We start from the raw sequence: 21,860 nt of genomic DNA, 5'->3' as shown, positions 1-21,860 counted from the left end.
AATGATGGTTATAATAAAGTATTGTCCAGTAAATGACTACCTTAAAACTATAAAAACCTGTTCACACATATTTCCAAAATAATTTTTCGTCTTCCGATTTTAAAAATGGTTCTCAGAGATCTTTGAACCAAAGATATAATTTATTTTGTGTTCTCAGTTTAGAAATGTGTGCACACAGATTTATAAAACAATACGAGCCCTAGCTGGATCCATACCAACACATCTAGTAATCAATTTTTTTGCCAAAAACTTAAGGTACACAATATAACATTTAAAAGTCCTGTGCGTAGGATTTAGGAGGATTTAAGGGAAGAAATTGAATATATGTTCGTAATTATGTTTTCAGTTTCAGTTTTTAGTGTATAATCACCTGAAACTAAGAATTGTTGTGTTTCGTTACCTTAGAATGTCTGTCATGAACCTGCCATGTTGCACTGTCATGTTACTACAGTAGCCAAGAACGGCCAAAACAAACACTGACTCTAGAGAGAGCCTTTTCGTGTTTTTAAGTGGCTCCCAGAGGAGAGGGTGAGACAAGGGGTGTTCAGTTGGCCGTAATCTGCGACACATCTTGATCTGCAACCATGCCACTAAATCCTACACACTGGCCCTTTAATAATATCTATTATGAAGTGTAGGGACTACCAGTCTTCACTGCAGTGGCATTGTTTGTTAAGTCTGTGTCACACAGTAGTGTGAGGTTCTTTATAATACCAGCAAAATAACTTCACTGTTAAGAAAGAGGCACCGAGAAAGTTTAAATAATTTATTAAAACTATTAAAACACCAATTAAAATGTAAAAAAAAAAAAAACAACACTTAAAATGATGCATAAAATGAAGGTCCTATAGTCCAATATTCAAGGGCAGTGTTCAGTTCAACAAGAAAAATGGGGATTGGAGGTACTCAAGTCTTAAGGGGGAAGGGGAGGATGTAGAGACTCCAAACAAAAAACACAACACACATGCAAAAAGATAAAAACATCAAATGAGTATAAAAAAAACATGCAACATAAAAAAAGGACCAAGTGATCAAAGCTTACAATAAAAGATCTCACTCTGACATATGCTCAAAATCAAGGCCATGTTTGGTGATAATAGTTCAAACTGCTGATAACAGTTTGTAACTTAAGCTGAATGCACCTTCATTATTTGCAATTACACATCATATTAATGTGATACCACAGGTTCCAGTGAAAGCTTGGCTGAAGGATTCTGGCACAGACATGTCATTTCACTGGTTGAGCACAGTTGAAGACGGCTTCCAGGTGAGTGTCTGATCCAGATATTACTTTATTAGTCTGAAATGGACTGCAGTTATTTCTTTTTCTTTCTCTAAATCACATCTCCTGTGCAAACCCCATACCTCCAGTTTGAGTATCCAGGAGCAGATGTGGTGCAGTGGAGGTTTCTGCGACTGAACAGCAGATTCTCCACTCAGAACATCACTTACTTCTGTCAGCCAGGAAACACACAGATCCGCACAGAGAGGGAAGTCAAGTTCCTGGCTGACACTCGGAGGCAGAGTTACCTGGGGTCACTGCAAGACTGTGTGGTAAGTGATGATGATGGAGGTTTTATTTAAACAGCCCAAAATCACAATCACATCACCTTGGTGGGCTTTAAAGTCTGTACAGTGAATGACAACCTCTGTCCTCAGACCCTCGATTTGAGTGAGGAAAAACTTGGCATATTGAGAAAAAATAAAGGTGGTAGAAACCTCCGGAACAGCCACAGAGCAGGGATCCCTCTCCCAGGACGTGCAATACATGTTGCCAGTACAGAACAGAACCAAAAAATCACAGTTTACAAATTTCATATGATATAAGGAAATTATATAAAATACATGTAAAGTGTGTGGATCCAGGAGGACGACTGAGGCATCGCCAAGTGGCGCCCGAGCCACACGACCTCCTCTCCACCGTGGTGACCTGGAAGAGGACAGGCCATACAAAAAAATTAGCAGTAAAAAGAAAACATCAGAATGAAGAGGCATCAAATTTGACAGAAGTACAGATATGAGGAGATAATAAAACAGAGGAGAGCAATGATCCAGCGGAGCCCAGGGTATGATGATCCAGATCTGTCAATATGTGAGGCAGCAGGAGCCAGAAGAGAGGGATGTTCCCAGGGGCCCATGGTCCATCAGAAGGGGAGGAGATGGAGGAGGAGGAGGAGAAGGAGAAGGCTATAGAGAGAGGACAGTGAGAAAGCGACACAGCTTGCAGCTTGAGGGAACAATTACAGTCCTTTAAATGGCACCTAAAGCTGCTCAGCAGTGTGGTGGTCCTGCAGTGGATACTTCTGTATCTTTTGCCAGATGTTTCCTACTCACTGTATGTGCACTGGAGGCTTCAAGTTTTTACACCACACTTGTGTATGCTGAATATTGGATCAAGATTGGCTTCCAAACTGTTTGTGATGTCACAAATCATACTCATAGGCCCATCTCTTCGAAACAGTTCACCCAAAAGTTAAAAACCCAGTCATTATCTCGTCCTCCCATGCTGATGGAAAGTCAGGTAAAGTTTCGTAGTCCACAAAACATTTCTGGAGCTTCACAGCAAAACAGCGTTGCAGGATTCTCCTAAACAACTGGGGTAGCTGGAGACTTGAAGGGAAAAAAACAAAAACAAACTCCACAAAGCTCATCCAGCCAAATTTAAGTCTCCGGAACCCCTGAAATCCCAAATTGATTTGAAAAGACGTTACCTACAGCCTTTTTTTAAGCCAAAATCATATTTTAGCTGCTAAGCTAAAAGAGTGAAGCATGCACAAGATCGACTACCTGTCAAGGGTGTAAATGAAGTCTTTTTAAATCAATTTTGCTTGGAAAAGACTTTATATCATGTGTTTTTTAGGTATTACTCAAATACTATAGTATTGGACCAATTAAGATGTTGATATGATGATGACAGATGAAAAGTTAAAGGATCAGCAAAGTTATTACAATTTGATATGATGGGGGTCATGAATGTGTGTTTCCTGATATTTCACTAAAAACTACCCTCTAGTGGCATTAGAGAACAGATCAGTGATCACCAAAGTCAGTAGGACCATGAAGGTCTGTGCAAAATGATATCCTAATCCAGTCAATAGACTGACATAGCCATCTGTAGAGCCTCACTGCTAGAGTGGCTAAAACAAACACAAAGACCAAGAAGCAGGAATGATATTCACTTGTTATCTGAGTACTTTCAAATCCTCTCTCTTTTCCACAGCTGGAGTCAGGAGCCCACGAGTCAATATTTCAGTTTGAAAGTGAAGATCTCCTACTGCTGCCTCTCAGGGACCTGGCAGTATTTGGAAACAAAGAAGTAACCCAGAAGTTTGGCTTCACCATCGGACCAGCGTGCTTCAGCTAGGGACGCCGCCTGTCTCTGAGCATGATTGCATCTCTGGACAGGGACATCATGTATTTCTGGCACTTATGGACTGTCTTTATAGCGTGACATAATTTTTGAGTTGCCATTGCTTTCTAGTTCACTGTTGTCCAACTTTTTTGCCAGCGTGCTGGCCAGCCAATCTATTGTGGATGTCTTTCAGCAATTTTGCTGCTCACAGTGGGAATTCTTGGTCAAAACTGACCAATCACAACCATTTTTCAAAACGACAAAACAATGAAGACAGAAGACACAAAGTAAAGTGACGATCCAGCAGGAGAAAGAGTTTCTCTCCCGTTATCACAGACTGTTGGCTTGCCCACATTTTAGACCAGGGATATTATAAACCTGACATTCTTGACATTAACCATATTTTGTACATTTTGTTTGTGTGTTTTGGGAACTTTCCTATTTATGTACATGCTTAACATTAACTTAGTCATTTTAATTTTGATTCAGGTACATTTTGGCTTGATCATTGTGCTCAAGTGACAACATAGGTGGTGCTGGAAGCTGGGTGATGTAGTGACAACTCAGTGGTCATGTAACAAAGCAAATATGATTGTTTCCTCTCCTGACTCTCCAGTTCTCTCTGTTACTATATAGGTGAGCAATGTTGAGCTGGTTTCCACTTGGTCAAATTCACATGTCAGAGTTTGCCAAAGTTAAACTCTATGTATAAAGACCACATAATTTAACTTGTGGTGTTTGTTTTTTAATCATTTAACTGCATTTGGAAGAGAGCCTATTAAATAGATCAGCTGGGCCAATGCATCTGCCAATGTTAGCAGTTTACATCCAAAATTAACAGCTGGGCACTGCAGCTTTTAGCAACACCTGAAAAACCAGAAGGAGCACATTGCAATGATTTCAGAATCTTTGATACACACTTGTAACACCACACCTCACTGCTACAGCAGAGCTGCTGACAACTGTTGTTGCAAAACTCCTGCAACATATCTCAGAAAACAGCTGCCTTGTATTTACATTTGTTTTGTTCAGTAGGAATTTTTTGTCAATCCTGAGGTTAACTGTACAATATACACCACATTACCTCATATTGAGATATTTCCAATACAGAGGAGATTGACAGAAAATATTTCAATCTTTCATTCAGTTTATATTTATTTTCTGTCCCTGTCACTCTTTTTATTGAATAAAGTGACTACAGCGGTCTGACTTTGTACGCAATTCATTAATGATGTTTTGGTCGCTGGACCATCAGGTACACTTTTTTTTGTCAAACTGTAGCTTCCATTTTATAAATGTGTCATCAGGAAGAGTCTACCAATCAGACTGTGGACTCTTCCCATGTGACGATGTGCTCGATTCTTTGGCTTCTTTTCTGTCAAGAGATTTGGATCCTCAGTATCTCAATCAAAGTCAATGAGACTTACTGGGGTGTAAGACCTGTGTCCAAAATGTCACCTATTCGAACCTACACGTTCAATGTAACTATTGTAAATACACTGTGTGGCTGTTGTAGATATTTTTTAACCTAGTTTATTTGTCATTGCCTGTATTATTACTTCTGTCTTGTAATAATTCTGTTGGTTTACCAGTGTTAACAACATGTATTTATTCATTGTTGATATAAAAAATATCAGTTAGTGCAACTTTAACCAATAAATGAAGGGATTTTGCTGTTTAGTTGTATATGTACCTGTATGGCTCTCTAGGTACCCTCTAAGGTTGAAGGGTGTATTCTGCCTGAGCTGTCCATGCTAAAACTCTGTTACTACAAGTTACCTTTGATACTTTATGGTGCTTAACCATAAATTAAACTGATTGAAATGGATTTTGTTGCATATTGTTTCACCCACACAGTGTGAAGAAAAAACAGTGTTGATATTCTGTCAAATCCGATTATGTGCTGTGAGATGTCTTCGGAAGTTAACATGCTAACTAGCTAGCCCCAGCCTGTCCTCTCTTGTAATACCATTTTGTACTGGCAAGAGGCGATCTGGCTTCTTTAGCCTGGTGTCCTTACTAAACAGAAAACACAACCGTACACATTCTGAATTCAAGTTCTTCTCTTTTACTCAACTAAGATGAGCTTAATTGCCTCGTTAACTCAAGCACTTTATTTAAACTGGACATAAACTAAACAAAAGCCTCCAACACAGTCTTGGTTTATCTTTCCAAAATCACCTCTGGTTTGGTCCAACTTAATCCTCAATTCACAAAGTAAGATGTGAAAATATTCCGGCTCTACATGCAGTTTTCATCCGCTGCTGATGTCCGACTCTCTCTCTCTCCTCTGCCGCTTCATGTCTCTCCTGTCCCTGCCTGCTGTGTCTTATCGTCCCCGGAGTCATATTCCTGGTCAGAGCTGCTGTAAATCACCTCTGTACTGTATCCCCTGTCTTCAAACTGATCTCTGTCGATCTTTGAGACTGTGTTCAATCTCCAGACATGTTCACTCTCAGACAGACACATCCAGTTGAGGTGAGCCCCGTTGCCTGCAGTGCCTGCAACTGACTGAGCCATAAGCTAATTATCTAACGGTAACTAGCTAGAGCCAAGGATAGCTAGCAAAAAGCAGCAGTTGTCGGTTACTTTGGTGATATGCTGCACCCTATGTTTTTGGAGCTACCTTTTAATCCTGGACAAATTTCACAAATTTCTGACCACATACATCCTTTGCTCTGCACTTGGCTAGAGTCATAACCTCATCCTCAGCATGCTAATAAGTTGCACACATAGTTAAAAACGGATATCATGCCACTTGCGGAGACAGTGACAGCACTTTGTCACAGTCTTGTTCTAGTTCACAGTACAACTAACATCACTGCTGTATGAGAGCTGTTTTTTATGACCTGTTTATTATTTTCCTCACTGGGGGCTTCTGTGACTTCAATCACTGTGCAAGTATGGTAGTTGAACTCCCAGCAAGCTACTGAGCAGGTGAACAATTTCTCAGTTCCTGGGAAACAACATCACAAAGAACAATAGATAGCAATAGGCACCATCCTGAATGGAGTCTTCACCAATTGGCCTATAATGTCCCACAACAGGAGGGCTCATTAACAGGTGATTAAAACTGCCCAGAACATGACTGGTACCCGTCTACAGAGCATCAGTGAGGTCAGGTAAAGCGAGGTGCCTGTGCAAGGCCCAGAGTCAAGTTATCAGATTTGTTCAACTCAAGCACAAGTTGAAAATGGCTTGGTACTGAAATCCTCAAAGGATGGAAAAAGAAAAAAAAAAAAATTATATGCACTTGTATGTTCTTACCCTTAGCACTTACATCATAGCACTTTTGTAATTTATGGTATCCTTGATAAATACCAGCTACTTTGCTCAGATGAGGGCTTGAAAATTGTTTCTATCTTTTCTTTTCTACTTTATCGACGGTGATATGTTGTGGTTTCTTTCTTGTGACAAATGTACTTATTGTAAGTTGCTTTGGACAAAAGCGTCTGCTAAATTCCCTAAATGTAAATGTCTAAATGTAGGATGTACAGGACATCTCATTCCAACCTTCGTCATTCCAACATTTTATTTTTCTCAGCAGTTGGTTGGTTGATCATCAGGTTGAAAACCTTCAAAAGAGCAAAGGACAAATTATACAAAGTATGATTTTCAAACCAACAAACTCTTTAAACATTTCCACTGTTATATGTTTAACACATTTTATAGTGTACTCTTAATCAAAAGTGAATGAAGAATTTGTAAACTTCTATCAGCAGCATTTGTGCTTAATTAACACACATCAATGATCAAATCATTTTTTCAATTTAACATTCAGTCTCCTCCAAAACTCTTGGAACAGTGAGGCCAATTCCTTTATTTTGGCTGTACACTGAAAACATTTGGGTTTGACACCAAAAGATGAATATGAGACAAGAGATCAGCATTTCAGCTTTCATTCCCAGGAATTTACATCTAGATCTGTTACAAAACTTAGAAGATAGCATCATTTGTAATGGAACACCAAATTTGTAGGTGAGCAAAAGTATAGGAACAGGTAGACTTAAAATAGATTAGAGTGAATAATACTTATCTTACTACTAAGATTACTACTTATTACTAATCTTTGCTAGCAATAACTGCATCAAGCCTGCAACCCACTGACTTCACCAAACCTTTGCATTCTTCTTTTGTGATGCTTTTCCAGGCTTTCACCGCAGCCTTTTTCAGTTGTTGTTTTTTTCCAGGGGGAGTTTCTCCCTTCAGTCTCCTCTTTAGCAGGTAAAATGCATGCTCAATAGGGTTTAAGTCGGAGATTGACTCGGCCAGTCTGAAACCTCCCACTTCTTTCCCCTGATGACCTCCGTGGTTGTTTTGGTAGTGTGTTTTGGGTCGTTGTCTTGCTGCATGATGAAGGATATCCCGATCAGTTTGGTTCCATCTCTCTTTAAATTGGCAGACAAAATGTTTCTGTAGACTTCTGAGCTCATTTTGCTGCTGCCATCATGTGTAACATCATCAATGAAGATCAATGAGCCCTTCCCAGAAAAAGCCATGTAAGCTCAAGCCATGATATTACCTCCACCGTGTTTCACAGATGAGCTTGTGTGTTTGGGATCATGAGCAGATCTTTCTTTCTCCACACATTAGCCTTTCCATCCCCTTTGTAAAGGTTAATCTTAATGTCTCATCAGTCAGAGTGGTTTGCATCTTCTGGTGTAGCCTCTGTACTTCTTGTCTTCTGCAAACGGTGGATTGTGATACCTTCACTCTTGCCCTCTGGAGGTTGTTGGTGATTGTCTACCAGTTCGACATCTGTTGCTGAGTACACCAGTGGTGTCTTTCTTCTTCAGGACATTCAAAATGGTTGTACTGGCTATGGCCAATGGTTGTGTAATAGCTCTGATTGATTTTCCATCTTCTCTCAGCTTCAAAATGGCTTGCTTTTCTCCCATAGACAGCTCTCTGGTCTTCATGCTGGTTACACCTTGTTAACTTTGCAAAGGCAAAACCCAAAGCTGAAACTGAGAGTAGACATTCAGCGCTATTTATTGTTTGAATAATAAATATGATAAAAAATACCAATAATTTTGCTCTCTTGAAAAATGGGTGGGTTCAAACAAAAGGTGCTATCTTCTAAGTGTTTTAACTGCTCTAGATGTAAATACCTGGAAATGGATGCCGACATACAGAGCTCTAGTCTCATATTCATCTTTTGGTGTCAAACCCAAATGTTTTCAGTGTACAGCAAAAATAATGAAATTGGCCTTGCTGTTCCAATAGTTTTGGAGCTAATAGAGCTGTAGCTGCAAATTACACACATGACAGAACCCAAACTGATATGCTGCTTGAGATCATCAATTACACTTTACTATAAATGACTACCAGCAGCACAATCCAGCTTAAATGTCAAGATTAAAAGTCTTTGTCACCAGTGGTGTCTTTGAGCAGAACCAAGAGCTGAACCCCTCTCCTCTGTCTCCCTGCTGAGATGAATGCAGTGCTGAGTTTTCTCTCGCATTGCTTTTCCTCCAGGTGCTCCCATTTCAGTGGTAATGAGCAGCCTGCTTATCATGGGAACTGTAGTTTTGTTTTCGGTTTCCACTGTTTTTTCACCTCAACACCCAGAATATGAAAGGAAAACCCCAACCCCAGCCACATTCTGTTCACCCAGCTGCCCTCGGCCCAAAAATAGAAGTAGGCCTATCTGCTGTCATACCTTGGTCACTGACCCCTCTGTCACAATATGGAACTGAATAATTTGGTATTCTACAATAATTTAACATAATGTAATACAAATGATGGAGAAATAAATGACAGTTTCAAAATGACTCCAATATACGGAAGCCCTAAAGGGCCATGCATTCATACATTTTATATCCTCAGTTTTCCCGTGATAACGAGTTATTTCATGTGTTTTCTCGAGATCTCGAGTTATTATCTCGAAATAATAACTGCTGTTTCAATAACAACTTTTCTCGAGATCCGTTTTCCCGAGATAATGGGATAATTTTCTCGAGATAACGAAACTTTGTTTTCCCGAGATAACAATATAATTAATTCGAGATCTCGAGATAATGACTGTGACATGATAGGCCTGAGATTATGGAGACGCCCAGGACCTCGTAGCTGGTCAGCTATGTAGTTAAGGATGACATCAGGCTCACTTAGATTGCGCCGCCGATATAGCTGAAGCCTTGCTAACCGTCTTTTTAGATTATGCACACTAATGTGTATATTATCTGTAATAGCAAGGCATAATACTATTTCAGCCTGTGTCAGGCCTTGGGCCTTGATTGAAAAGATATGTGAGGCAGTGATCGATATGCTCCTGCTCCTGTGACATTGCTACACTGAATGATGTTTCCTGCAATGATTTAATATACTACACTATCATTTTGTTTTCTCAAGATCTCGAATTAATTATATCATTATCCTGGGAAAACAAAGTTTCTTATCTCAAGATCTCGAGAAAATTATCCCGTTATCTCGGAAAACGGATCTCGAGAAAAGTTGTTATTTCGAGATAATATCTCGAGATTTCGAGAAAAGAATTTAATAAACTCGTTATCACGGGAAAACGGAGGAAATAAAATGTATGAATGCATGGCCCTTTAGGGCTTCCGTACCAATAGAAGCATTTAAAATGTCATTTAATTTGAAGCATCATTCAGAAAACCGTATACTAGCTGTGCTTGATATTTACGATAATTCGAGGAAGTCACTGAAGGCAGCATAGGTGCATCTGAGTCACAGTTGCTGTTGACAGTGAGCATCATGATACCCTGAGCTACAAGTGGATGACATTTTGTAGTTTTTATCGTCTCTGTGATAGTTCTAAGATAAGAACTACCGGCTCCGCGGCTTTCGGTACTGATGAAGTGTTTTTAAACATGAAGAGACCCCCGAGGCGGTCTCATTGACGCTGAGCTCACCACTCTGGAAACACTGCACACCGCACGTCAACGTCAACGTTGGATACGTAAAGGTAAAGTCAGTTACATATTTCAATTTTCTGGGCGCCAATTAAATCCTCATTTGAACAACTTTTGTCGTTTTACAAGGATTTGTTTGGCTGTACGTTACTTATACTAAGCTCGAATGTTTACCCATGGTGTCTTAGGCCCCGTGCCATGCCTCGGTCCACAGTTGAGCTGTGAATCCGCCATAACGTCACATCGAGGCAAGGACACGGAGGCGAAGTCACTGTAGCATTCACAGCCGGGTTTACCTCTTGTGTGAAGGGTAAGTTAACGGTAGTCTGTAATAACTGTACATTATAATGTATGTCATACCTAGTGTTATATAAAGCTATTGGGACTGGATAAGTTAACGTTATGTATATTGATATTTCGTACACATCTAACGCTAGTCAACAATATTAATGACATTAGCCTGTTGATTAACTCTTGGCGGTGCATGGTGGCGTATGCAGATGTGATGTCAGCTGTATAGCTAGCTGTGCTGTGATATGCTGTGCTGCTAACCAGCAACATTTCTGCTAACACTGCCCCTGAAATGAAACAACACAAGGATTAGTTATGTTGGATTTATCTTCCTTGATATTGGGTGTGCTATGCATTTAGGTGACAGCAAGTTACATCGGCGTGAGAACTAAGAAGTAAGGTTTCTCCTGCAAAGCCAAATGTGTGTTAAGTGGAGCTGAACTCTCGTCTACATATCTGATATCTGTTCATTTATAATCACACTCCATCCACATGCAGCCAGCCTCACATGCTCAGTGTATCTTGTCCCTCTAGCTTCCTTGGAGCTGGGTTAATATCACCACACATGCCACCCACATCCAGCTCTCCTCTTGCTCACAACACTGTTCAATGTGTCTCTTCCTCCAGGGCTGTGTTACAGACATGCATCCACCATCTCGACAGGACTATGTATCTATAAGCTTTGCTGGACAAGGAAGTGGAGGATACAATAACAGTAAGCAATGGAGAAGGCAGTCCTGCTGGAGGGTAAGTAACTGAGTTGCTTGTAAAGGTTTTTTCCTTTCTCCTGTGCTCTGGATTATCTCCTTGTGCTGACTTTAGCTGCTGATACTTGCCAACATAACTGTGGAAAAATGTATTGCGGAGAGGTATACATGGTCCTCTTCTTTCCTTTGCGGTAATGTAGAGCCGGATGTTGGACCCATGATGACATTTTGCAAGGTGCACTGTGTAACTTTGGACAAGAAATGTTAATTAGAGGAAGAAGACCTTCATTGACTGATTTTTTTTTTGTTTTAAATAAACAAACTGACCCTAAAGGACAATACAATTTCATACTGTTTTACTTTGTCTATCTGTGGTGGACCCTGCCACCTTTCTAGCTTCAGACAGTGTTCTGTGACCTTATTTTCCTCTGAGAACAGCTTGTTTATTCATTTATGGAGAAAATACATATATTGTGAGTTTGTATTATAACCTCATTAATATTGTAAAAATTATAATTCCAAGTTTTAATTCCTTCTCCAAAACTACATAGTGCCCCTTTAAGAGTTAACTATCAACATAAGGGCTGTGTCAGACCGGAAAAGGAGTGACATTACATACTGCTCACCAAATATCATTGTTAAGCGTTCAAGCTAATATTAATTTGTCATACCATCTATTAAACAAATAGGTGGAATGAGATATTTCATACTTGAGAAATTCCCTTTTTTATTCTTTGACCTAAAGTTGTAGAGTGGCATAGCATAGCTGTCTTTGAACTTCTGTTGGTTTGGTGTTGGCGGTGCCGCTCCAGATTCCTCTGTTAAACAGTGCTATACATACATATACATACCCGTCTTTCACCATTGTTAGAAGAAATTCCTCTACCCATTTTGAATGACAATTGTATGTTTTTGCCTTCTCCTGTGGAGCCTCTGCCATGCTAGCTACCTTGCAGACTGTCACCATGCAGTGCCATATATTGACAATGTCAATATGTCAATTTAATGTTTGCGACAGCCAACATACTCTTCTCTTAACTCATTGGTCACTTTAATGCAGCACTTGCTATGCTGAAAAAATACATCTGAAACGAGAGAGAGAGGCTCTTGCAAAACTGAACATAAATCAGGCATTATTCATTTGTGTATTTATGTTTCCATTATTTATGTGAGCTACTGTGGCTTTGATTTAAAAAAACATTTTAAAAAAATTAAAGAAGCTGCTGCCTTCATTGGAGGTGATCTGGTACTTTATTTCATTAATGTTACCAGCACTGCTTTTCAGACAGAAAGTGGGCATGAGTAGCAATGCGATGTATAATAACCTAGTCCTAGTACACAGTGTGGTATCAGCAGAACATAGCTGTCACTGGTTTCAAGTAGAAGAGGTCTCTGTTAGAAACTAGACCTCACCTGATCAGTGCACCACAGCAGCACTAAATATACTGCTCCTCTGCTTTGTAGCAGCACTAGACTTGAGTGATGAGACTGGCCAGTTGCTTGTTGATCCAGATAAAGCCCTGCACAGTTGGAACCATAGAAATTATTCAGGAACTCGATGGAAGCTGATGTAATTTTCAATCTCTCTCCCCTGTGCCTACAGAAATGGAAACAGCTGTCCAGGCTGCAGCGAAGCCTCATCCTCTTCATCCTCGTCCTCCTGTTTATTTGTGGAATTGCTTCTTATCCTTCTATTACTGAACACCTCAGCGGTAAAGCTCTTACACATTAAACATCTACTATGATATCCCATCAGTCTGAGCCACTAGCATGCTATAAGAACCTCTTCGGAGCCGGAGTTGTTTCAGTTTGTAATTTTGTTAAAGATGCAGTAAAACTTGTAACAATATTAATAATTAAGTAACCCTAGCCTACCACCCTTGAGCTGTGTTATTACATTAATTTATACTTTCATACAAAATCTGTTCGTATGTGCCTTCAGGCCTTACAGAAGGAGAGCAAGATACAGAGAGTAACAGCGACCTGAGGCCCGTCATCCCACATGTGCTGCCTGAGCCTGTGAAACAGGTCCAACCACCACTGCCCGAACAAACCTCACAGGTTCTTATATCTCTGCTTCTGTCCTTTGAGGGGTAGCTCAGGGTTTCCAAAGAGACTGGAGTGATTACATTTTAATGCTTCTGTCCCGGCGACAGCGGTGGATGGAGGCATTATGTTGTTGGGTTGTCTGTCTGTCCGTCCCATTCTTGCGAACACCACATCACAGAAACACCCTGAGGGAACTTCTTCAAATTTGCTACAAATGTTCACTACGACTAAAGCATGAACTGATTAGAATCTGGTGGCCAGAGGACAGTAGTCAAGGTTGCTGTTACCCCACAAAAAATGTAACTTAATTATAACTCAAGAATTCACATGATGCGGTTATTCTAGTTTGTCAGTTAGTGTTTTTACATTCAGTGTCAATGTTTATCAGGTGACTTATAGTGATAGTTTGTGTCTTTTGATGTGGGGTTGTGTGAGGTACTTATCCCTGGTAAGTGTGTTACCTGCAGTAGACAACCTTCATCTCGCCATCGGTGTGGAGAAGCAGTGTGCAGATGCAGCTTCCAACTGTGCGTAGGAATACGGACGCTGTATGGTTGAGGGAATATAGTGGCAAAGGAAAAGGCTTTTAACAGCAAAGTAAACGGCAAAAATGTTGAAAAGAAAAAAAATATCTGTATTTTATGTCAGACTTATTTTAGGTGGCTAAAATATGTCTTGTTACAGTTTCAGCTGTACAAAGCCCTCCTTGCCTACCGGCGTTGCACATTGCAGGTCACTAAAAATACAAAAAAAAGTGCAAAATTTCAGGTGATTATTAAAGTATTGAGAAAACTATTTTGCACATATTAGAGTTGTTCAAATGGGTCCAGAATTGGAGTTACGCCATAGGATAACAATGCTGACCATAACCCTTTTGGCATCAAGATAGTTGGGTATCAACACTGGACTATGGAAATAAAGTGTCTTGCTGAGCTGACTTCACCTTCACTGAAGACTACACACTCTGGTATTTCTCATATCCTGATGGCAAATTCCTCAAGCACTCTAACAATAAAATATATTAACACTATAGTAGTTCAATAAACATCAAATACTAGTATATTAATTTTACATGATTCAAAATTTCTCCAACTCTCTACAACCTGAGCAAAGATGAATACTGCAAAGATGAAGACAGCCTAATCGCCACTAAAGATGGATTGCTAACAAAAGAAAGATGCAGTGCACACAGGTGTGAGCAAGATTTGTGATCTAAAATTGTGCTTGTTCCTCTTTTGAAGTAATACATCTGCAGCAAGCTGAACAGCTCAGTATTGTCAGCACTGGCAGGTAGTTGAGGCCCAGTGAATGTTGGAAGATAAACTGAGATTCTCACAGTATTGTCATATATGCAGGCCAGTTCATCCACTTAAAAGCACATAATCTCATTCACTTCCAGTGGCAACTCCCCATACAGGGGATAGGTTTGGTTTCATGTGTCCATGTTTTGAGATATTTGCCTCTTCGATTCGTTTTTGAAACAGTGAAGGTGAATAGAGTTATGTTTGTGGTTTTCATGGCTTTGAAAAAATACTTCACAGGTTAGACGGTTCTGGTAAAATATACAGCATTAGTTCTTTCAGAATTCCAAGCAAAATTGGTGTTGTAGCTGAAGTCTCCTGAGCCAAATTGATATTGAATCAGGTCATCAGCAAGTTAAGAATGTGTGTATTACATCTATATATAATATGGATCTGCATTTCCCTCCTAATGGCATGCTTACATGAACTGAGGATTTTGATGGTTAAGTGTCTTGTTTATGCCACCATTTGCCATAGAGGAAGTTATCCATTAAGAGAGGACCGCCTTTCCTTCAGAATCGTCTTCAGAAGAAAGAAAACGTTTCAAATACGGTGGTTGAGGACAAAGCCGCTGACAATAAGAAAGAAGGGGAGGAGGAGGGGGTCATCAGGTGAGACTTGGAGTGTGATCAAAGTGAAAGTATATTTTTGGTTGTATGAATATTTTTGTATTATTTATTAATTGTCTGGTGACTTTCAGCTGGCGAGGGGCGGTGATCGACACTGACCAGGCCACGGAAGGCACGAAGGATGAGGAAAACAATGAGGATTTACTTGCCAACCAAAAAGCCAAACCATCGAAAGAGTCTGGTATCTGCTGTTTTATTTTCCGGTTCATGTGTGGATTATGAGTTATAATAATAGTAATAGATCTCATTCAACACTTTTGACAAAATAAAAACAACTGTAAGTGTGACCATTAAAGCTCTACTTGAGAGTCTATTTGTAAATTGAATAAGTGGAACATTTCAGTCTCTTGTTTCTGAATCACTTTGAAGACTTAGATGGGATAATTAACTGCCATCTTGTGTGTATTGTGTGTTCCAGCAATTAACTGGCTGGAGGCGGTGCGGGAAGCTTTCAGACATGCATGGAAGGGTTATAAAGACTTTGCTTGGGGCCATGATGAGCTCAGGCCCCTCTCCAAGTCCTACAGCGAGTGGTTTGGCCTAGGTTTGACGCTTATCGATGCCCTGGATACAATGTGGATCATGGGGCTTAAAGAAGGTAGATTGACCTGTGTGCCTTCTAACTTTGAACTTCAACCTCTTAACTAAGTCTTTGATTAAAAAGATTAAAAAGTAGTTAGCTTGCAGCGGATGAAAGCTGTAGTCAGATCTAGTGTTGCAGCAAAAAAAAATTGTCAAAATCCTCAAAAAAAAAAAAAAGCCTCTCAAACCACTCCTAAAACATAAATCACCTCTCCACCATGGATCAGTACGTTTTAGGATGTTCCAAGCACTCATATGCCATTTTTCCACCAGCACTTTTGGCTGCACCGAGTCAAACCAAGCCACGCTGATTTGCTCACCAGAGTAGGGCCAAGTCGCGGTCACCCCGCCTCCAAGCGGGCAGTGGTGACGACTCACGACTGTGACCAACCCATAACAAGCACCCATCTCCCCCTAAAACCAATATTCAACTCATGTCTGTGCAGGAATTCTGAGAGAAAGATATTTTTAAAAGTCAGTGTGTTCAGCTCTGAGTACTTTTGTAGCTTCTAACTGAACTTCTTTAGTTTCTGTCAGCAGAGTGACTTTGTTAGCAGTGATTCTTCGATAGTACTGTGGGGATTGGGACAAGCGTGTCATTGGTTTAAGACACGCCTTCAAGCAGGTAGCCCAGTTGTCATGGAAATGCAAAACTCCAGTCGCGCCGGGCCGCCGTGCCGAGTCAAACCGAGTAGAGCCAGGCCGGCAGATGTAATGGAAAAATGGCAATAGTTTCTCCATAACATTACTAAATAACTCCTGTGTTACACTCTACCATTCACATTGCTCCAGAGTTTGATCAGAAATAGGCTTGCCGAGGTATATCTACCCCATGCAGCAGCGGGGCCAGCAGCAGAGTCGCAGCACAGAACAACACAAGTCCCATTTCAAGTTCAAGCAGCTCCTTATTGTTCCATTACTTCCACAGACTGTATAAAACTACACCCCGTCATATTTAAAATTGATCCACTGTCAGAAAATGCTGAAAATGGTTAGAAAATTACCATTGTTTTGCTCTGCAGACGCATTTTTGATGAAGGGGGTGCAAACTGAATACATTGTATTTCCTGTGACTAGCCTACTTCAAAATAAAAGTCAACTCGTGTTTCACTATTTAAATGCTTCTAATGTCAAGCTGCAGCAGTAAGAAATGTTCTGTTTTCATTAGCAGTAAATTAACACAGCGCTCTACAGATAGTGAGCGACTTTTCTTGTAAAAAGACAGTGTACCTGGGATTACCGATTCACAAGCTTATTAGTCAGTGGGAAAATGTCGCCACTGCAGCAGCCCTAATCAAAAGTAACGTGAAATGAGGATTGGGACAACAGTGAACACAAAAGAGATGGAAAAAACATTTCATCACAATTAGCTCAGTTTACATTTGATCTTATTTTTAACCAGTTACATTTATGAAATCATTTCAGATTATATTGGTTCATTCTTAAATGATCCTATATTTATTCTCAAAAATATTGCGTTGCAGAATTTGAAGAAGCTAAGGCGTGGGTGGCCACAGAACTCACATTCAACAAGAATGTAGATGTCAACCTGTTTGAAAGCACCATCCGCATCCTAGGAGGCCTGCTGAGTACCTACCATCTGACTGGAGACACCCTGTTTCTAGACAAAGCTGTGAGTCAACATACATGGACCCATTTCTTTGCTGTTTGTAAAAACACTATTAGAAGTTGACACCTACTTCCCTCAACCTCAACATGGGAGATTTTGTGTGATTTGAGCTGAATCAACTTCACGTTTCATCCTGTCTGCTGTCTGTGCGTGTAGTTCAGCCATTTACCTGCCAGCTACAGGGGGCGGCTGCATGGGGCAGCTGTAGCTTAGGAGGTGGAGTTCGAATCCCTGGCTCCCCCAGCTGCATGTCGAAGTGTCCTTGAGCAAGATACTGAACCCCAAATTGCTCCTGATGAGCAGTTGGCACCTTGCATGGCAGCCTCTGCCATCAGTGTATGAATGTGTGTGTGAATGGGTGAATGTGACAAGAGTTGTAAAGCACTTTGAGTGGTCCAGTAGACTGGAAAAGCACTATAGAAATGCAAGTCCATTTACCATTTACCATTTACAGACCTGTAGCTCTCAGTAACAGAGGAGAGGCACATTAGGCGGGCCAGGAGTTTTTGTATTTGTAGTAAAGTCATCATACAGAATCTTACATCATGTCACGTTGTTGTGTGCAAGCTTCTGATGCCCACACCCACATTGCTGTGTTACCATGGCCCTAGCCTGACTTACCGGATGTAGACTGCTGGTATAAAGCCTGTCATTGGGCGCCCATTTCCCTCCTTCCTTCCACTATCTGGCTGTTTTCATGACCCCTATCGCTATATGAAACAACAACCACCTGCATGCTAGCAACCTACATGCTGTAAATGGCAAGTTAATGTAACACTAATCTGCTCGCTAATGGCATGAATATCAACAAGCTAGTACCTTTTACCTTCACTTGTCCTGGGATTTAGCCATTTTAATGCCAGGCCCACCTCCCCACGTGCAAATCAAGTTCCTCCCCCCGACACTATTTTAAAGGGGCACCATCGCTACATCCTGGGTTTAGTGCTGCTCAAAATTATTGTGATTGGTTTGAAGACATGCAAACAAGCCAGAATATTTGTGCAAGACTACTACGGCCCCTCTACGCTGCATTTCTTCAGCCGTATGCTCGGATAAATATGGCTGAATATCCAAGTCAGCCAAAACATTGTAAAATGTTTCCTTGTTCGTAACATCCTCTGCCCGCAGGCTACTCTGGCTACCAAGGGGGCGTGCTAGGAATCCAAGTTCAAATAGTCTGTAGTTCTTCCTTTTATTGAATGAAAAGCCCAAGGTGATGTCTTAGAAATTCTTTCAGAATGTTATCCTCTGTTAAATGATTAATAGATTAATCAGTTGTTTCAGCTTTAGAGCTGCTACATACAGTACATTTGCAATAACACCCCAGCAATGTCAAAGCAATATCAGTTCAGTCAGACTGAAAATCTGAAAACAGCAAAAAAAAAAAAAACTCAAGTGGCTGAGTACACAAGGCAAAGCTTTGTACCACCCATGATAATTTAAAAATCAAATTGAAGTCCGTCATGGTTTATGCGGTCACTTGTAGTTTTCATGCCTTTCAGCTGCAGATTCCTGCATGTAATCTGTATTCTTCCTCTGCAGAAAGACATCGGCTCTAGGCTGATGCCAGCCTTCAATACCCCATCCAAGATCCCCTACTCTGATGTGAACATCGGGAAAGGCACAGCTCACCCCCCTCGCTGGACCTCAGACAGCACTGTGGCAGAGGTTACAAGCATCCAGCTGGAATTCAGAGAGCTCACCCGCCTCACCCAGGAACCACAGTACCAGGTAACTGACCAAACGATACAACCTCTCTGATGTCACTAAGGCTCGGCTTTCCTTTTGTAACAGTGCTAACACAGCTTGACGTCATAAGTTTTTTCTAAAATAACATTATGGCACTTCTAAACAGCACTGACGGATACCACTTCCGATCTGCAGGGGCTGTTTTAAAACTGGTATGCAGAATGAGCTTGGCAGTTCCTAAAGATTGGTATTACTCAATTTACTCAAGTAATTATTTCAGTCCTAAGTTTAGTTGAAAGCAAAACCTAGGCTGCTTAAATAACACTGAAACTGACAAAGTACCAATGAGCAAAGTGTGGCTGAACTGAACAAGATAAGTCTTTAGAAAGTTAATACTTTTAATGCAATAAGCTTTCCTCTGGCTACCCTCTAGCTTATGATTGTTTGCTCCCTTTATGGTAAGACTCAAGGAGTAGCTTAATTGTCTCGCCATTGTTTTATCCATCTATTGGTTTTGTTTGAAGTTTCGGTGTGGCAGTAGCATTAAAAACAACCACACTGGGCTGCTTGTCTGGCTATAGATGGTAAAAAAATGGTAGACCTTCTTGTGTAGACAGTGTATGCTAGCTTTTTCTAGTGTGATCCTGAATGCATTGATACTTACTGGATTTGTTATCAGCTGCTGCTTTCGTTGCCTTGCAGTAGCCATTGTCAACTCTTCCATCGGACTGTGGCTAGCTGTCAACTAAAGGATTATAAATTCGTGGGTCACAAGAGATGGGCCACATTCGAAGCCCCAAGAAGTCTTGTTAACATGGTATGTGACTTAGTCCACAGAGCTGGGGCATTATCCTTACAATCAAGTTTAGAAGACCAAAGAGACCAAAAAAAAAAAAAAGATTCTGTTAGCATGAGAATGTATTTGAGATGCTGTATGCCCAGTCTTGGTCTCTAGAACAGTCAAAACCCAATCTTAAATCAGCAGCACCTAGTCATGTTTGGTCTAATAATTGGCTGCAGGAACAGTACTTTTTAAAAAAAACAACAATTTTTTAGAGTAAATTGTAGCATTATTTAAAAATTGCAAGTCAGGGGGAAATTATGAATATCAAAAGAATTCACTGATAAGCATATTATGATTACATAATCATAGTATGTAATTGTAAATAAAGCTGCAGTTGGTAAGATAATTGAAACCAGCAAGATAGATTTGAAAGTATCCAACCGAAAAAAAAAAAATGCAACCTCCTGCCTACGGGCCTCCCTTGAAAACCACTCCCGAAACACATGAACCCAGACTGCCCTGAAGCTGGCAGTTCATGAGAGCTGTCCCCCATAATAGCCTACATCATTGTAAACATATGATTTAACTTAACAATATGCATTGAAAACACTAACTATAGAAAATATTGCGTCTTTGAATTTATAAAGATCTGTTCCCCTCTTCAAATAACTCGCAGTGGTTTGGTCCGATGCCTATCAAACCTGCACCTCAGCATGCATTAGTACTTAGTTTGAGTGTCTGTTGAGCAGTCTCTGGGATAGTGTTGTTGGTGGAGGCTCTAGTAAAGAACTACTTTGCTAAAGTTAACTTAAATCAAAAGATGTGTCTGACATTTGTATTTGCTTCTACCACAGAAAAGAACAAAACGCATTTACAGATTTAGGAAGGCTGCATTTTGTTTTCCATTACCTCACTGTTCTGGCCACAGTATTCTTAGCAGCTGCGTCTTTTAACATGCTGGTACAACCCTGAAGTTATTTACCTTTCAAATATCCAGTATAGTTTAATAGTAGTCTTCAGCATTTTCTCTATATACATTTAATACAATAGTATTTTTGAATTTCAGTGTCCACTCAGGAATTGCTCTTGCTATGATAACTTGTTCTTTGGCTCAGGGGCTGTTTACTGTGAGTGCAACACATGGTTATCAGTGTCAAACATCAAAGCATAATTTGAGACCTTAATGTGAGCAGTGGTTGTATAAAAAACAGAAACTCAGTATAGGCCTAGTTCACATCCATTCCTTAGCTGCTTCTTGTCACCTTTTAGCTAGAAGCTTCTCTACACTGGTTTAATACACACAGGATTGCACCCCCAATTGTAAACCCCGATGTTACACCCCTATCCATGCAGGCACATTAATCGCTAGGAGATGTTGGTGAAACAAGGAGACAATCTCTCACTGGCTTCACAAACACTGTTAATTTTTTGGTTGGGTTATACATCCTGTTGGTGTTGCTGCCAGGATTTGTTTTTGCTTGCTAATTTGACTTTTCCAGAAAAGTCTTCTGCATGTGTGGCCAGAAACATGAGAAATCTTTCCCAAGACCTAGCAAAGGTGCATCACTTGTGTATAGGTGGAGAAATGGCCAGACGGATATTTTCAGTCATTATTAGAAGTAAAATTGTATTTATTTTTTCACTCTGTTTTTTGTTTTGAAGCTGGTCCGGCCTGTCTGTGTGTGTGTGTGTGTGTGTGTGTGTGTGTGTGTGTGTGTGTGTGTGTGTGTGTGTGTGTGTGTGTGTGTGTGTGTGTGTGTGTGTGTGTGTGTGTGTGTGTGTGTGTGTGTGTGTGTGTGCCAATTTTGGGGACAAACACCAGAGTCAAGACTGCATTTGCATAAAAAAGGTTGGATCCACTGGTCTAGAGTGTAGAGAATACTGTATGCGGAATGTAAGAGCAGTATTAAGAGGACAGTGTGATGATGAATGAACAATTTAATTACCCTGTATGCACAATAAGTAGTT

The 21,860-nt window shown here is 40.4% G+C and overlaps 1 protein-coding gene across 1 annotated transcript in view; it reads left to right on the top strand.

Moving 5' to 3' along the window:
- The first annotated feature begins 10,022 nt into the window (after nt 1-10,022).
- The window catches only part of man1b1b (mannosidase, alpha, class 1B, member 1b), a 28,080-nt gene continuing 16,242 nt past the window's right edge, over nt 10,023-21,860 (top strand). Inside the window, exons 1-10 of the mRNA XM_073465552.1 lie at nt 10,023-10,283; nt 10,419-10,540; nt 11,149-11,268; nt 12,832-12,940; nt 13,171-13,289; nt 15,056-15,189; nt 15,279-15,388; nt 15,626-15,805; nt 17,274-17,422; nt 18,962-19,150. Coding sequence (XP_073321653.1) covers nt 11,164-11,268; nt 12,832-12,940; nt 13,171-13,289; nt 15,056-15,189; nt 15,279-15,388; nt 15,626-15,805; nt 17,274-17,422; nt 18,962-19,150 — 1,095 coding nt within the window. The 5' untranslated portion in view covers nt 10,023-10,283; nt 10,419-10,540; nt 11,149-11,163. The remainder of the gene's footprint in view (nt 10,284-10,418; nt 10,541-11,148; nt 11,269-12,831; nt 12,941-13,170; nt 13,290-15,055; nt 15,190-15,278; nt 15,389-15,625; nt 15,806-17,273; nt 17,423-18,961; nt 19,151-21,860) is intronic.

The sequence above is a fragment of the Pagrus major genome, chromosome 5 (assembly GCF_040436345.1).
Source record: "Pagrus major chromosome 5, Pma_NU_1.0".
Lineage (NCBI taxonomy): Eukaryota > Metazoa > Chordata > Actinopteri > Spariformes > Sparidae > Pagrus > Pagrus major.
This window is presented reverse-complemented; position numbering and strand designations above follow the sequence as displayed.